General features: G+C 40.8%; 2 protein-coding genes across 3 annotated transcripts in view; one reads left to right on the top strand and one right to left on the bottom strand.

The window, feature by feature from the left end:
* wwox (WW domain containing oxidoreductase) overlaps positions 1–5,489 on the top strand; it is a 144,158-nt gene extending 138,669 nt beyond the window's left edge. For both annotated transcript variants that reach the window (XM_080907182.1, XM_080907181.1), the window contains one exon: positions 1,347–5,489. In XM_080907182.1, the coding sequence (XP_080763308.1) occupies positions 1,347–1,538 (192 nt within the window). In that variant the 3' untranslated portion in view covers positions 1,539–5,489. The remainder of the gene's footprint in view (positions 1–1,346) is intronic.
* LOC308412681 (transcription factor Maf-like) overlaps positions 2,546–14,316 on the bottom strand; it is a 45,474-nt gene continuing 33,703 nt past the window's right edge. Inside the window, exon 3 of the mRNA XM_080907203.1 lies at positions 2,546–2,676. The gene's annotated coding sequence lies outside the window, so the exon portion shown is untranslated. The remainder of the gene's footprint in view (positions 2,677–14,316) is intronic.

Raw genomic sequence — 14,316 nt, 5'->3', positions numbered from 1 at the left:
TAGTGTGCTGGCCTGTGCTTTGGGAATCTGTTCAAACAGTTGGCCTGTAATGTGCCTCCATTACGCATGTGTGTACGTTTGTGTGTGTTGCCCGCGTTTGACTACTGCATATACGTGGTTGTCTCAGTGTGTGCCAGTGCTCTGTGCTAAACACTAGCCTTCAGTCATCACATCAGTGTTCCCTCTCATTCTTTCTGCCCCCACCCCCGTCTCACTCTCGCTCCCTCACATCAGGAGATAAAGAGGCGAGCCATTTCATGTGGCCGCATAGAAGTCGTCTCCAGCCCTGGAGTTTGCAGGGAAGCTGTCACAGCAGCTTTTAGCCGGAGCTGCAGCATGAAAGATCCCTCTTTGAGCGGTCGGGTTATGTGTGTAATTCTCTCTGACGTGTTTATTCTGCCGCAGTTTCAGCTTTCATTTTCAAATGTCACAGAAATCTCTCTCCGTGAATATCCTTGCTAATTACTGACTGATGGGATGGGGTGTATTAGAGAACTTAGCAGGTTGCGTAAAAATACTGTTTCACTTTTACAGCGCGTCTCGGCTTGAGACGACGTGTAACAGAGTGAGTTTTCCGGGCTGAGTGATCTTCAGGTTTAAACTTGCCTTGAGAGAATTACTGAGAAAGAACTGGAGGGAAAACCGTGCGACGTGTTTGTGTGTTGTACGCAACAACCAAAAAACTTTTGATTTAAATACTTAGTTGTACTTGTATTTTCCAGCACTTGAATATTAATAAACATCACGTGAAAAATATACATATTGATAATCATGGCATTGAAACCTGCTGTTCACACATCGCACATCAGAGCTGTAGTTTCCCTGGTGACTCCCATCCAGACAGGAGCTGGTGTAATATTTTTGTTCCCGCCTTATCCTCTGTGAGTCTATACATCTGTAGCATTCACACGGTCCCACATAGCGAGATGTCCTATACACACCTGGCTGAGAAATAAATAAATAAATATATGTATATAAATATATATACAGTAAGGAGTTATATGACCCAGTCATCGGGATGCAGGGAGAGGGGAGAGACGGTGTGTGCACGAGTCTTTTTTCCCCCCCTGTAGACACAGTCCTGCTGTCTCTTTTTGTCTGTGTGCGTATGCGTGTGTCTGTCTATGTGTGTGTGGGTCTCACAGAGGACAAAGGAATGTGGTCAGAGTCTGCTTTATGTCCTCTGTCTTTTCCTCCATACAGCACACATCCTAAAGTCTGCGTGTCGTTAGACGAGTTCTCCATATTTTGTCTGCTCCTGCAGGCCGACGCCGCCTTGCTGTCTCAGCGTCGTGATTCGTCCACTGATTCTTCTTCTTTTTTTTTTTTTTTTTGTCTGTCCACAGCAACAAGGGGCGGCCACCACAGTGTACTGTGCGGTAGCACCGGAGCTGGAAGGGCTGGGCGGCATGTACTTCAACAACTGCTTCCGCTGCCAGACATCCGCCCAGGCCCAGGATCCGAGCACTGCTACGAGCCTGTGGGAGCTGAGCGAGCGCCTGGTCGCAGAGAAGTCAGTGGGCATACAGGCCCTCTAATGGACAGAAGACGAAGAGGAGGGCAACTAGCCAAAGAGGAATCAGAAAGGAAACAGCTGATGTTTCGTTAGGTGTGGACTAACTGTAAGAGCTGCCAAACCATGGAAGCCCATCTGGATATGTCACATCACTACAGCGTCTAAAACACTAAATATACAGCACAGGAGGGGATTTCATATACAATCTATTGAATTAGTTAAAGTTTAAGTGAAGTTAAGCTCTGCTGTAGTATTTTAAAACCGGGAGTGGGGGGAAAGGTGAAGATCTGAGCCGAACCTGTCACAGTTTGTTCTTTGTCTGTTTCTCTCTGTAACCTTTTTAAGCTCTAAAGTCCTTTTTTTCTCAAACGTCTACTTAAATTAGATGTAAACAAAATGCAAATGACCTGTTTTGATAACAATACAAGGTTTAACTAGTAAGCATACACTCTACGGCATATGCATCTGATTCCAGCAATAGTGGGCTATCAGCAAATATAATGTCTTCCCAATTAATGTCTCTAAGTTCAATATCCTCTTGTCTAGTTCTATGTTGGTGTTTATGTTTCCTATTCTGATACAGAGCGCTTGCTAATCGTTGTGCTAAATCTTTTTGGGCAAGAAGAAATAAATAGTAATGGGCATGTGAAACTTATTGAATTACAAACCCAGTAGAGGTGTGATTCTAATGGCTATGTACACAATTTTGCAATACTTATATTTCTTATCAACGTCCCTATTTGTTTTCTGTACAGTATTTACAACATCCTGATTTCTGGCCATGTGCTAAAGGGGGGTGGACATCATATTTTTTTCTGCTATTTTACTCAACCTAAGTATTGACAATCTATGCTCTGGTAAGTTACAATTTGGAGATATTTATGGGTTAATCTTTGTCCATTTGAATGACAAATACAGAAGGTGGAGAATTTTATTTACAGAGTCCAGGATCTTTAATTTCTTCAGTTCTCCCTTTTTTTTTTTTCTTTCTTTTTTTTTTTGTTTAAATCATCCGCTTTAGTATTGAACTCCGGCTTTGGATTTGCTGTGGATTGGTTGCCCTGAAGCCACAGGGGGTGGGACGCTTTTGAGACATTGTGCTTTATGGCAGTCCGGATGCCGTAGGTTGGTCTTGAAACAGCATTCTAGTGTCATGATATCTGCAAAAAACACACACAAAGATAAACAAGTCAATAAAAATCTGTTGTACAGAAATATGTGAATTCCTTCTATAGAAGTCTGAAGACAATTAGGTGGGATATTTGTGTGGGGAGCTGAGAAGTACGCAACAAGTCTAAGTACGACAGTTTCCAGTTTTCCAGATTGTACTAACCAGGTATGAACATCACAGAGTTAAAAGCTGTTTTTACAGTATTTTTTCCCCTCTGACAGAACAGGAAATGCACTCATCATGTATTCAAAGAACAGATCAATCAATGCAATCGTACGTTTGACCAGCACCCTCACACATGAATCCTCATTGTGTTTCCTTCTGTAGAGAATCATCAGAATGACACAGCACCACAGTTATACTTAATATAATTTACTCTCACACATTGTTCACGTATTGTTTCTTTTCTTCCCTTCCTGGCAGACATACTGAAGAGAAGAAAAAAAAAAAAAGCACAGGAACAGACAGAACATTCAGAAACATGCTGTGCCCTGCACAGAAACTGATACTGCTGTTATAATCTGTTCTGTACCCAGAGTACAGGTGTCTTATCGCTGTCCTTTCACAGCACTGCACACACCTGGAACAGAGATGCAGTACAAACACTCACATGCACACACACACAGAGCAGGAACAGTCAGCAACCCGCATGCACAGTACAGCAAGCAAAACAACATTTTATTAAACTGTCCAGAATCTTTTTGCCTCTTTATTTTGCATCAGATTGAACAAACGGTATAAATAACGTGTGTTTAAAAATTGTTTGTGTCTGAAAAAACTAAAAATACAGAAATCTGTCATAAACAGACGAGGAGTTGAACACTAATAAAGGATGTTCCCAGCTGCTGTCCATGGTGCTGATAAGGCTCAGGCCCTTTCATGGTCATACTTTGGCAAACATGAGAATTCGCCTACTTGCCAATCAGTTACAGAGCATTTTGTGTATGTGCTGACATGAGCCTCTGTGAGAGACGTTTTCCCTTCCCGAGTGTGTGACTGATCAAGTCGTGAGCAGACGTACTCGCCAGTGTGTTAAGCACGTCAGCTGTTTAGTTTCCCTCTGTTTTATTTTGATTTAGTTTGTCTGTCCTGATGTGTTCCGTTGTTTTGTCTTTGTTGACTTCATATGTGCTTTATTAAAATTGTTTGGGGTTTTTTTTTTTGCTCTATTGGGTCTCTAAAAATTAGGTCTCACTTCTTGTTCTCACACTTCACCACTACTGAAATATAATCTTATTCAAAGGGATTCTGACTTGTTCAAATAGTTATGTTATTGTAGGCTCTTATAGCCTCCTGAAATGATCTTAAAGAGTGTAATTCTACACCTGGGACTTCTGTAATGTTAGCCCGCTTTCCCCAACCTCTCTGCTGGAGGAGAAACTCAGAATAAAATAACCATAATGCTGTTTATGACTATATATCAAGAAACTGGTACTAATGATGAAGGCTGTATGCTGGAAACACATCAGTTTGACTGATACATCTCAGAAGTGCTGCAAATTTTATATTATCACAGTCTGACACCAGCTAAAGCACTTTATACACGTGCGATCATGTAACGTAGACCATTTGTGGCCTACAGATATCGCCGCTCTCGACTAAAAGTGCAGGCTTAGTCTATCAGTCGCAATTCTATGTAAGCTGAGCATATAAGAAAGCCTTTGACAGAAGGGCCAGATTCAGAACTCAAAGGAGAATCTTCAGGAGAATTACAAACAACTAGACTTGTATGCGGGTGTGCACTGCAGTGGCAGATCAGTGGGTGTGTGCCTGAGTGAAGTGGGAGGGTCCTGCCTGGCTTTCATGCAAAGTCTTATCGATCGGGCCCTATCGGAATCATCTGATAGCTAATCAATATGCTACACTTCCTCTCAGCGAGCAGAGAAGGAGGAGAAGCACGACTCTCGCAAGAGGAGGACCTTGATCCTTTGACCCAACAGTTAAGGCTCGACACACACAGACGCACACACACACAGTCACAGTCTGTTTCCCTTCATTTCTTTTTCTCTTTATTCCAATTCTTAGAATAACGACACCCAACAATGTAATAACTGAAAGCCCGTGTTAAGCAAATAACCGATATACATTAGAATGTTATTTTAATTAGTCGGATTTACAGTTGAGTTTTTTCCCCCTTCACTGAGTTCATTTCAATTTGGGCAGTAATTGTTTACGACTGATCATTTCATTTTCCATTATTGTTTTTATTTCTTCTTGTGATTAATTTCACCTCTCAAAGAATAATTATGAGAGGATTGATTTGATTATGCCTTTGTTCTGCTCCTATTGGCTCCATCGACCGAAGGAATGCCATGTTGCCATTTCGAGCGGATATATTTAATGATCACAATCAATGTTAAAGCTCTCTCTAGACTCAACTAACCCAATAAATATCTGCCAGGAGGAAATTTACCATCTAACTACAGCAGGCAATAAAGTCTTACTCTGTGTTATCCTCCCTCCCCACTGCTCTCTTTTAATCTCTCTCTTTTGAGGATGGCATTAGGATGAAAACTGATGATCAGTTTTCATAAAGTACCACAGCAGAGTCAATGGAAATACGATTTTCTTTCAATATCTCACGATTTGGATTGCTTGCAGGCTGCTTTTTTGATAGAGTCTTAAATTATATATATTTTAAAATTAAAAGATTATTTCCCCAGGCTCCTTTGCACTTAATTAGCCCACTTTAATATAAAAATTTGCCTGTCAAAATGTTTTTTATGTCTTGTTTGCAGATTCTTAAAGAAATACTTTAATTCTGTTTCAGTATTACAAAAACAGACAGTTTTCCCCCCAGTCTCTTCATGCAATTACTGTACCATTGATTTCTGAGATGAAATGAATAAAAAGCAGTAAAAAAAAGAGTTATTTTTTGGGCACATTATTATTATTATTATTATTAAAAGAATGCATTGTAAAGATCATGCAACTGCCACATATGGCAGGAAGTGGAGCATTTTAAGGTGAGTTCTCTTTTAAATGATTAAAAAAATATGTGTAACATGCATGCAAAAGTAGATGTTTTTAATCCATGGCAATGCTTCAGTTCATCATTTATTCTTCCATGAAGACTCATAGTCATGGTAACATTTGAATCCAAGTTTACTGAGCTTGTTCACTATCAAATGCACTTATTTCCCCCTGTAGATCTGCTCGTGCAATCTATAACTTTCTGTTTTTTATTGAAGTCTCAACACGGCACCTTTGAGGAAATCCTTCCACTCCCAAATCCCCAGCGAGTCCTCACCGCTAGACAGCATGACCTTGTAAACCCTGAGTTATTTTACTCACCCATTGTGTGAGGATAGGAAGAAAAGGGAAAGAGAAAGGGGGAGACAAGGGACAGGGGGGTGGAGGGGAAAAAAAAAAAAAAAGGAGCTCCTGCCTGTCACAGCTTTCAAACACAAAGAAAAATGAGCACTTGGGCTGAAGTACAATTATTAGCCCCTGTCTACAGATTCATCACACTATAGAGAGCCAGGGAGTGGGAAGGAGATAGAGGGAGGAGCAGAGCAAGAGGTGGAGTGGAGAAAGGTAGAAAAAGAAATGTGTAGCTTTCAGCAGAGCCGTGCGGAAGACGGAAAGACAATCAGGAGAAAAGAGGGAGGAAATAGAAAATAGGGCTGTTATGCTGTGAGGGAAAACTTGCGAGGGAGCCAGGAGAGGTGCAAGGTGAAGCATGCAAAGCTAGCGTATGCAGGGCTGGAAGGAAAGAGAGGGAGGAGGTTTTAGGTGAAATAAAAGAGTGAGAGGAAAAGAACAAGGCAGAGGTAGAGGAAGGTAAAATGAAATAAGAGGATTTGTCAGTGGTTGGTGGCAGTAATAAAGCCTGCTAATCTGAGGGAGAACGCTTGACTGCTCACACACTGACTCTCTTGACGCCCCACTTTACCACCGGGCCAAGCCAAGGTCACACACACACACACACACACACACACACTGCAGAGACACACACACACACACACACACACACACACACACACACACACACACACACACACACACACACTTGCAGAGACACTGTGCATGTTTCTTAGAGCTTTCTTTTTGTGAATCAAATTCGTGAGCGCTTTCCACCTGAGCGTCTTCCTCTGAAGGTTTCGCTGGCACGACTTTCCTCGCTTTACTTTTGACATGATTTTTTTCTCTCTCACTCATGTCACTCATCTTCTTGTTTAGCTATCATCTCCACCAAACACCCCCCTCAGCCATGTTGATTTTAAAATCTCATTTTTCTCGCTTTCTTAACTGGCTCCGCCGTGTGGATCAATACCTATCAAAACCATTACATAAATACATCTGTCACGAGCAGATAGTTGAGTGGGGATGTAATGTGTCTGGTTAAGGCCGCCATGGGGTGAAAAAAGATATGCTTAGTGTGTGTGTCTGTGAGCATTCTCAAAGGACAGCATGTGTCATTTTGTGTGACCAGGTGTGTCGGGCAGAGAGAAAGGTTGTTATTGAGCCGCGGTAAATGACGCATAACCTGGTGTACTGCTTACTTAGCCCCAGACCCCTGCTTTATGTCACTTTTTTCTCACTTGCTGTGTGTGTGTTTGTATGTGTGAGTGCCTGTTGTTGGTGTACAGTCATGGGAATATGACTGAAGCAGCTCAACAGTGCAAAATATTTTTGGAAACCCAAATGGGTAAGAAAAATACATTAGGTTTGTTCAAGTTGCTGGGAGCCGGTTAACTATTCTTACAACTTTTAGTTTATTTTAAAAAAAAAAGGAAAAGGAAAAAAAAGATGTTGTTTTATTATAACGTTTTCTTTAGCAGTCTTCTAAATGGTAACATTTCTCACACATGCCGAGAAACTATGTGATCCAAGGACTAATAAAACAATATTACAGACTTCCACCAATAATACCTTCATATCTCCTTGTAGCTAAATACATGTAATGCACTATAGTGGTGGGCATGAGAACCCTGAAAGCTGAGCTCAACAACAGTCAAAAAAACCAAAAGCACCAAAATACAAAAAGACAAAAAGTGTGACAGTCTGTATATAAAAGATGGTCACAGTCACTGTGATGTCACTCATTGATTTGTGAACAGCCGAGCTTATATTTTTTTTCCTCATGTGGTCAATCTTAGAGGAGCCCCACCCTAAAGCATACCCCACTTCAATATAATGTGTTTTACTCAACGTATGACCATAATTTGCAAAATGAACATCATACTGTAATCAACAAACTTTAAAACTAATAATTAGTCTATACAACTTTTGGAAGTTACTGATTTTTTTTTTGTATTATTCATTGCTGTTAGGAATGGTTTATTATTATTATTATTAGCTCGTTTACTATTGCATATTTAACTGTGGAACAGGCTTTTACTTTTTTAGCTACTCTTAGGAACCGCATAATTTACTTGATTTGTTTACTAGTTACCTATTAAATAAGCACAGGGGTCATTTAAAAATATCATATCTTTAAATGGCTCTTAAAGACAAGCGAGACAATCGGGCAGTGCAAACTGCTTTAGGCTGTGGTATACTGCCTGGTTCATGTAACAGACTTGTCCCTATAAAAAAACTACTTAAACTAAACCAATATATGAATCATGCCATTAAAGCTAAGAAAAACAAATATGTACATAACCTCAACACCACCAAAACAGCCATAGTAACAAGCATGTCTCAGCTATTGTTATATCATTTGTTTGTTGCCCCCTTGAAGCATTGCCATCACAGCTGGTCGGTGTGTTTCTGTATTTCGTAGCGTTTTTTTTTTTTGCATGCATTTTTACAAGTTACATTGTGATGTACTAATAAATGGCCAACAGAAGGACAAAGACACTGGAACCCAGTTTGTATCCAGTATAGAAAACTCTTGTCTTTCTTTGAAACATAAAAATGAATTCGTTTTTGAGCACTAGTCATTCAGATTTTTCCATCTTCATCCTTTGGGGTTGTCATTGTCATTTTCACACATCACTCTGCTGACAGCCGGCTCTGTGATTGATGGAACGATGCAGATTTACATGTCATGCTGAAATAGCACAATAACCTGCACGCAGATAATCACCTCATTGAGAATCACTCTGGCCTCTCTCCACTCACAATTACTATTGTGTATTTGATCATATAACCACTCTCCAACAATGCACTTAATGGGCTTATTGGCAGCAGACCAGCAGTTGCTTGTAAATAATCTTGATGGTGTTTGATTCTAATAAATTAGGCTCATATATGCAAACACGGTAAAATCATAACAATATCCAAATGTGTGTAGGCAGAGGTCCGGTGGTGACAGGGGGAGATTTATGCTGCTAGCAATTGGCTGGCTTCATCACTCACTCAGCTATCTTCAACTTTTTTTATTTGTTTAATTTCCAAATGCGATTGCTCCACCACTCCCACTCCTGCTGATGAATGCAAAGGATCATGGGTAGAGACGAGAGCAAGATTAATACAGTTAATTTTTTAACTGTATAATCTCCTCCCAAGAAATGAAAAAAGAGAGAGGGACAGGACTGTGAGGGCTATTTCTGCAGGGACACGATGAAGGCGAGCGCTACAAGGTAAATAAATGATAACATGATGCTTTTCTCTCTTTCAATCACTGCACGATGTGATATCACCTTATTGGTGTTATCACGACAATCTACAACGGAAAACTCAACACAACAGTTCAACTTTTGACTTACTTTAGGTTTCAAAACAACTGCAACCTCGTGTTTGAACTATTCATGTTCATCCTTATACTGCCTCGTGGGGTATTGTAAATTATTTTCCCTCTAAATCCTAAAGCTTTGCATCACAACAACTTGATATACAAACTGCAAAGATACTTTGTGTGAAAGCAGCAGCACAGCAATATCAGATACGTGATTGAAAAGTATTTTAACCAAAAAAAACAAAGACAGCATTTCTGGAAACCTTCTATTCAGACATATCCGACTCCTTTAATTACATATAAAATGTCTTATTATGTTTTTTTTCAGCATTTATTACACAGTGAGAGGTATACACTATTTTGAAAACACTAGAAAAAGAAAGTGCATAGGTTTTAAGTTACTAAACAATTAGAAAAGTAACAAATCATACCAAACCCTGTGTCAAGTATCAAAATATGTCAGCTCACTGATTGAATAGGTTTTATTGTCCATAAATATATTTAAGAACAATATAATCAATAATAACAACAACTCTAATAAGCAGATAATAGAATTTTTGTGTTGTAGCCTTAAGGAAGACTTGTCTGTACCTCTGTGTGTGTGTGTGTGTGTGTGTGTGTGTGTGTGTGTGTGTGTGTGTGTGTGTGTGTGTGTGTGTGTGTGTGTGTGTGTAAATTATAAATGGAAGGGAGAAGAGTCACCTCTCAAAAACACACTCACATATCTACGAGATTAATTACAAGTACCGTGAATCACTGTGCAATTAATTAACTCATCCTTAGTAATGAGTGTGTGTGTTGTGTGTGTGAACTGAGCGCACTGCGTGTCACACAGACAGCCTCTCCATCTCTCCACCTCTCGGCCTGTCCCCTCTCTAATTGCTTCCCTCTCTATTAAAATGCAGTCTGCTGTGACATCACTCAACCCTCTGTTAGAGCAGGCCAGGGTGCTGTGCAAACCGCACACACACACACACACACACACACACACACACACACACACACACACACACACACACACACACACACACACACACACACACACACGTATACAAAGATTTAATTTTAGAGAGCATGGTTTGTGTTGATTTTAATGAGGATTCGAGATACTGAGCGAAAACTGATTTTGTCTCCATGAAAGAGCCAGAGCGAGGGGAGAAAGGAAACAATGGTGGCCCTAATGATGCATTAAATCTGTTGCATCGACAGCAGAAGGCTACTGCACTACTTTCTACCTTTATTTGTGTTTTATGTGTTTATTTGTGTACTTAAAACTGAAAAGACCTACAACTAAAATTTTAAAATTCCAAACTGAAGTTTCATGTGTCTCTTTTATGCCTGAATGATGGATTTATCATTTATTTATCAGTTTGCAACATTGTAAAAATATGTTTTGTTTCATAAAGTTAAAAGTGAAACACTATTCAATAAAACAAACCAAGAAATTTTATTTTAGCTTTTAAAAATTGTATTTTAACTTTGACCATCATTTAGACTCCTTTATTTACACTTACTTTTTCCCGTGTATGTCATTTTGCACTCATTATTACCATTTCTGTAAAATCTTTTTGAGCTTCTTTCACCTGAATGTCCACCATAAACCTAGAGCACTTAAAAAGTTATGAAACAATTATCTGTTATGGACCCTTTAAGATATTATTAAGCAAAAGTTCTCCGGTTTGATTCCAAGTTGAATCAGGCTGGCCTTCCTGCATAAAAAGATCGGCAAATCACACATGTGGAGCTACCTCTTACGAATAAGGGATCAGCTGAATGTAGCTTCTTCTAAGTCATTTAATTTTACATCTGGATATAGATATATTTTATGAACAATAAACCTACTGATTTAATTTCCCCCCCAATTCAGCTGGGTCGTTACTCAGCACAAAAGCATAAATACTTTCCTCCAGGCACAATACCTCGTCTTTACTGTATCCATCTGTATTGAGCAAAAAATTAACACAGTGATGAATGCACAGCAATGCGAGCAGAAGAATAAAAATGTATTAATGAATTGATTTTTAGCTGTTCAAAGTCTGTATTCGGCCAAATACCCAACGAAAATCACTATAAACCAGAAAGTCGCCGAATATCTAATGTCCCACTCCCTTTCTCGCACTGTCTCGCCCTCTCTCTCAGAGCTAATCTGATTGGTGCATAAATCATGCTGGCATCAGCAGGGATTGAAGTTGGACTACTCCTGCACACACGCACACACACACAAGCTGAAGGCTCCTCAGCGAGGTGAGAACAGCGGCGTGCTCCGTGGTGATCATGAGGACATGGATAACAGATCTCTCTTTTATCATTCCCTGACTTTCCCTGACATTTAAAAAGCCATTAACACCACTGAGATTCACCCTCGTGTACATTTCATATGGAAGCACCCCCAACACACATACATGCTTGCTTGCTTGCCATTCACTCACAGGGCTTCCGCGCTCCTGTGCGTGTGGGAATGATCTCAGTGATAATACAAGGCCCAAATGACACAGACAGAGCAGTGAATTATACCTTAACAAGCTTTTCACAGCTGCCCCCTGTTCTGTAAGATTAAAAAAAAAAAAAGAGATCCGGTGTACTGCTGGTGTATCATAACAGTCGTAAGGCTCAGCTTGTGATGCACTTATCAGTCCCTTGTTGAAATCAGTGACATTTAGGGGCACTGTCCCAGCAAATGGACAGTAAGTGTCTGCTGTGTTGGAAGGACTGCCTCTGTGAATAGTGATTATCCACCGATTCAGTTACATATACATGGGTATGCTGTAAACACTAACAGCATAATAGTATTTACTGCTGAGCACTGTATTAATTTATGGCCCATTATTGTGAAGCCCATCGTTACAATGCGAGGGAGCATTTATTGTAATCAGAGGACTGATAGAGACTGGAAATGTTGCTAATGTATGTAATGTACTTGCAAGCAGTCTCCCTGACAAAACTGTACAGTGGCTAATGCAGCAAATGACATATGGCTTCACTCTCTGTTGTTAGCATTTATTAGCAACATGCAGAGGCCTGAGTGCAAAGCAGCTATCGACTAATTATATTCCATTGTGTCTGCATGGAAAACAAGAAGAGAACATGCTGCGCAGCGATGGAGTGGCCACCCCACCACTTAATCTGAAGGATATTAACGTGAAACTGAAACCAAGCGTGTGGTTCGGCTCGGCCCGCAGTATATGAGTCATGACGGGCAGTGATATACGGGAGATACAGATATGGATGTCGGTCATTTAAATGCTTGCTATTGTAATTCTGCAGAAGGCAGAGGTACTTTTGGTGATTATGGATCGGACCTTTTTCAACTCCTCTGAAAATGGCTTTAAATCTTACGCGCCCCGAGGGTGTACAGACACGTTTAGAAGACGGGGAGACACGCTTGAATTTTGAAAATCATGAGAAGGAAAAGAGAAGAGAGACAAAGTCAGAGAGGGCTTTGGGGAAAGAATGACTTCTGGTTTAAGGGAGTAGGGGTCACGGGTGTGAAATAACTGGCATATTCAAAGATAAAAAGGGAGCGAAATGACAAACGGGAAGCAAGGGTCGTTAAAATATTCAGGGGGGATCTAATATCGCGGAGAGCGTCAAAAAAATGCTGGACTTTTAAAGAGTGAGAAGGGTTCGATGGAGCGTCTGTAATATGCAGTCCTGGAGCAGTGCATTCTTTATACTGGATATGTGTATGTTGCAGGAGGTGTTGCAGAATGAATGTGTTTTGTTTCTTAACTTTAGGGCAGCTAAGGCTCGGAGGATGTGTTGGAAACAACAGCTGGATTTGGGATAAACGCCGAGGGAAAGAAAAGGAGGAGGAGGAGGTGGTGAAGGAGGAAAGGATATAAACAAAGAAAGTCCCATTCTCTCTATCATCTCCTACAAAGGTCTGCTCAGCACAAGATATGATGCTGACAGTTTGACTCTCTTAGCTGCACTTTTAATGCTGCAGGCCAAACAGCCTGCAACTCAAGATAGTAGGTGTTCTTTCTCACATCTGTTTTCATCATGCGTGTGAAAGTTTGGCATTAATACTCATCTCTGTTATTAGAGTTTCTTCTCGCGCTGCGTTTATCTTGGCTCATTAACATAATGAGCTCAAAGACCTAAGATCCCACCACCCTTCTTCCCCTCAGAGTGACGAGTTGTTTATCACTCCTTCACTACTTGAGTTCAGTTTTTGTCTATCATCCTCCTGTGTGCGTCGTTCTGTATTCAGCACAGTATTATACAGTAGTGTCTGGTCTCTGTTGTGCTTTGCTGCAGAGGAGCGTAATGCACTGGGTCTCGGCTCATGTCCATCACTCAGCTTGCTGTAAGTCAGGCAGGCAGCCAGACAACCTCCCACAGGAGAGAAAGAGATGAATGGCGGGATTTGGAGGAAGTGCACAACAAGAGTCTTTTCAGATCTTCAGCGGATATGAAAATTTCGTCGAGACGAGCGAGAGCAAAGAAAAGAGAAAGAGGAGCCAAGTGGTACAAAGATATAACTATGAATGGCTATGAGGGAGCAGTGAGCGAGCAGGTTAGAAATGAAGAGAAACCCAGTGACTTATGGGAAAGGCAGAGCGAGAGGGAGGAAGAGAGCGACGAGACAGACAGGATGAGTTACAGACCTGAGGGGGGACAGAGAGAGAGAGAGAGAGAGAGAGAGAGAGCTTTCACACATTGAGACAGCCCGGTGATTTAGGGCTAAAGGACACTGAGACGAGCTCTGCTGCGAAAGGTGATAGACCTAGAGGTGTAACAGATCCACTGCAACACTACAGCGCCGACTGTGTCAGCATCTGCACCTCCTCTCTTATCTTATCTACGCAAGCATTCATGCACCACATGTTATGAAGACAAGTGCATCACGAGAGCACTCCACTGTTAAGGAGAGAGAGAGCGCGAGAGAGGCGCTTTCAAGTAAAAGCAGTAAGCACGTGCTTATCTTGTGCATCAGAATGAAATGATAACACACACACACACACATACACACACACACACACACACACACACACAAATGAA

This window comes from Rhamphochromis sp. 'chilingali' (assembly GCF_963969265.1).
Source record: "Rhamphochromis sp. 'chilingali' genome assembly, chromosome: 2".
In the NCBI taxonomy this organism is placed as follows: Eukaryota; Metazoa; Chordata; class Actinopteri; order Cichliformes; family Cichlidae; genus Rhamphochromis; species Rhamphochromis sp. 'chilingali'.
The sequence above is the reverse complement of the archived record's forward strand: the minus strand, read 5'-3'. Positions and strand labels throughout refer to the sequence as shown.